The sequence below is a fragment of the Mus caroli genome, chromosome 2, assembly GCF_900094665.2.
Source record: "Mus caroli chromosome 2, CAROLI_EIJ_v1.1, whole genome shotgun sequence".
NCBI lineage: Eukaryota > Metazoa > Chordata > Mammalia > Rodentia > Muridae > Mus > Mus caroli.
Genome location: NC_034571.1, coordinates 18,549,459 through 18,552,735, shown reverse-complemented (window position 1 = coordinate 18,552,735; position 3,277 = coordinate 18,549,459). Strand labels below are relative to the sequence as shown.

General features: G+C 36.9%; 1 protein-coding gene across 1 annotated transcript in view; it reads right to left on the bottom strand.

Moving 5' to 3' along the window:
• The window catches only part of Myo3a (myosin IIIA), a 229,092-nt gene that overhangs the window by 57,342 nt on the left and 168,473 nt on the right, over nucleotides 1-3,277 (bottom strand). The window contains exon 25 of the mRNA XM_021155802.1: nucleotides 2,794-2,999. Coding sequence (XP_021011461.1) covers nucleotides 2,794-2,999 — 206 coding nt within the window. The remainder of the gene's footprint in view (nucleotides 1-2,793; nucleotides 3,000-3,277) is intronic.

The window sequence follows — 3,277 nt, the reverse complement described above, 5'->3', positions numbered from 1 at the left end:
TTTTAATAGCTGAGTAGTACTCCATTGTGTAAATGTACCACATTTTCTGTATCCATTCCTCTGTTGAGGGGCATCTGGGTTCTTTCCAGCTTCTCATATCAAATTTTAATCTTAACCTCAAAACTCCTTTACATCTAATATTTTTAGGTCATGTATGTTCATGGACAGAACTGAGTATTTATCTACTGGTTAAGTAAAATTTCAATATTTTGAAATTTCTTATTTAGATACAAATTTGATGCTGAGCTATGGAAAGTAAAGTCAATTCAATTCTATTTCTGAACTTTGAAATTGAAATCTATACAGGTGATCTTAAACTTCTATGACAACCCTTTAGTATAAAATCCAGAATATAAATGAATATTTTTCAATTTTTTATTAGATACTTTCTTCATTTACATTTCAAATGCTATCCTGAAAGTCCCCTATACCATCACTCTGCCCTGCTCCCATTCCCACCCATTCCCACTTCTTGGCCCTAGCGTTCCCCTGTACTTGGGCATATAAAATTTGCAAGACCAAGGAGCCTCTCTTCCCAATGATGGCCGACTAGGTCATCTTCTGCTACATATGCAGCTAGTGACACAGCTCTGGTTAGTCCATACTGTTGCTCTACCCATAGGACTGCAGACCCCCTCAGCTCCTTGGGTACTTTCTCTAGCTCCTCAATTGGGGGCCCTATGTTCCATCAAATAGATAACTGTGAGCATGCACTTCTGTATTTGCCAGGCACTGGCATAGCCTCACAAGAGACAGCTATATCATGGTCCTTTCAGCAAAATTTTGCTGGCATATGCAATAGTGTCTGCGTTTGGTGGCTGATTATGGGATGGATCCCCAGGTGGGGCAGTCTCTGGATTGTCCATCCTTTTGTCTCAGCTCCACACATTGTCTCTGTAACTGCTTCCATGGTGATTTTGTTCCCTATCATGAAAAAGTGGTAGTGTGTTCTTGATTTCAGGACATTCTAAAACTACTTTTATTTTCCTTTTTGTAGTTTTAAGGAAAAAAGGCTAAGACGAATGGCTGAAAAAAGAAGAGAATCATGATAAAAAATTCTCATTACACTTAATCTTAGATACTGTTATAGGTTGGGTAAGAAGTGTACCCCCAAAGGCACCGGTGTTAACAGGTATTCTGTGCCTGGTGTAGTGGTGCTCCTGAGGGGTAACTGGATCACAAGGATACTAACTTGTCCGTGTGATAGCTGATGGGCTGTTGTTGTTAGGAGTTGGGATCTTACTGGAGGAAGTATCCACTTGAAGGCATAGTGGCACATCCCTGCACCTGAAGGGTATATTATTCTTGTCCCTTTCTTTGATCTTCTTCCTCTCAGTATCCCTCTACTTCCTGGTTGTAAGAATGATAGCAGGTTTCTTCCACCACACCTTCCTAGCATGAAGTTTCTACCTTGCCACAAGTCTTAAAGCAACATAGCTAGCTGACCACAGAGCAAAACCACTGAGCCTGTCAGCCCAGGCAAATGTCTTCTTTATCAATTTGCTTCTTTCCAGTATTTGTCACAGTGATAGACTATCAACAGTTACATAGGCCATGTAAAAGAAAGCATGGTACAACTTTCTTCTTCATCTTTTCCTTTTTGTTCTTCTCCTCCTCTGTCTCCTCCCCTCTTCCTACTTTTTCTACATCTTCTTCTCATTCTCCTCCTCCTCCTCCTTATTATTATTGGTGGAGACATGTAATCAGGATTTGCTGAGCTACTAAAAACAAAGCTTTGTTTTGTTCTTAATATTCCTTTGCATACTTTAAAAAGGAAGATTGGAAAGTTTTAATATATATATATATATATATATACACATATATATATATACACATATATATATATATATATATATATAATAGTTTCTTTGAACATTAAAATGTCCTCAAAATTACAGTATGTTTAAAACTTGAGATTTCTTTAAATATAATGAACAGAAATGACAGGATTGACAAGTATTACAAACATGAGCATTTAAAATATTAAATATTTAAATCACTGAGTCTTAGCATTGACACTAATGTAGTTCTACAAAATACATTTACTATATAAAAATTTAATTTTACAATGATTTTATGTGTTAAGAAGTCTTTGTACTTAATGGATTCTTTCTTAAATTAGAAAAGATTAAATTGACATATACATTTAATTGATTTTCTATATCTGGGAAGTCTCCATAGACATGACATTATTCAATTTGATCATTATAACCATTCTATCAGATGGTCATAGCAGACTTAGGAGATGAAGAAACTGAAATACCATTGAGGCGAGGGGTTCTTAACCCCATACTGCTGGCATTTGGGTGTGGAGATCTTTGTTATGGGAGCTGCCCTCTGAGATGTAGATGACATGATTAGCTACATACATACCCTCTATGTGGGAGTACCCATGTCTAAGGCATGACATTCCAAAATGTCTCCCAATATTGGTAGGTATCTTTTGAGGGGCACCATATCTTCTACTTCAGAACTATTGGTGTGGTCCCATGGCTACACAGCAAGTGGTAGAATTGGGCTGAGAACTCAGATCTCTCAGCTCTTCAGTACAGAGCCTTAGACCCTTAACCCTCCAGCATCGTTCACATGCATCTTCTCTCACTACAGAGGCTTCCCAGAGCACAGCAGACTCTTTCAGGCTCAACTAATAATAGCTACATTGTCTTTTTACTGCACAAATAAAATGCTTCCTCCCTAAGGTGCCTAGACTACTGGCTGTTTTATGTTCTACAATCCTCATGAAGATTTTTAAAAACATAAACAGCAAAATGGAAACTTAAATAATCCACATACCTCTTTATAAAGTTAGCAAAGAGTATCCGATGTGAATAACCAAGTCTTCGAATTCTTGCTGTTTCCAAAATCCCTGTACAACGCAGCTGGAGCAGAACTTTCTCCTTGTCATACTTTCTTGCCTGTCGCTCATTATTTGGTTTGATGCAACGGACAAAATGAGGTTGGCCCACTACCATTTTAGATAATAAATCCATCAAGGAGTACTATAATATACAACAAGAATCCATTTTATGGTATGATATTTAAAATGTTTGAGCTTGTAGGTCTTCATTTTTATTACAAGGTTACAGTTTTAAAATTGAAGGTTACAAGTGGCTAGTCACAGAAAGTGAGAAAAGATCTGATATAATGAAGAACAACTCTCTAAATATTACAGATTCAATGATAAATATGTACAGGCAATATGTACAGGTTGCCTATAAAAAGTTTGCTGACAAACGCTTAAGGTTTACCACTAATTAAGTGATAAATTTATTTACTT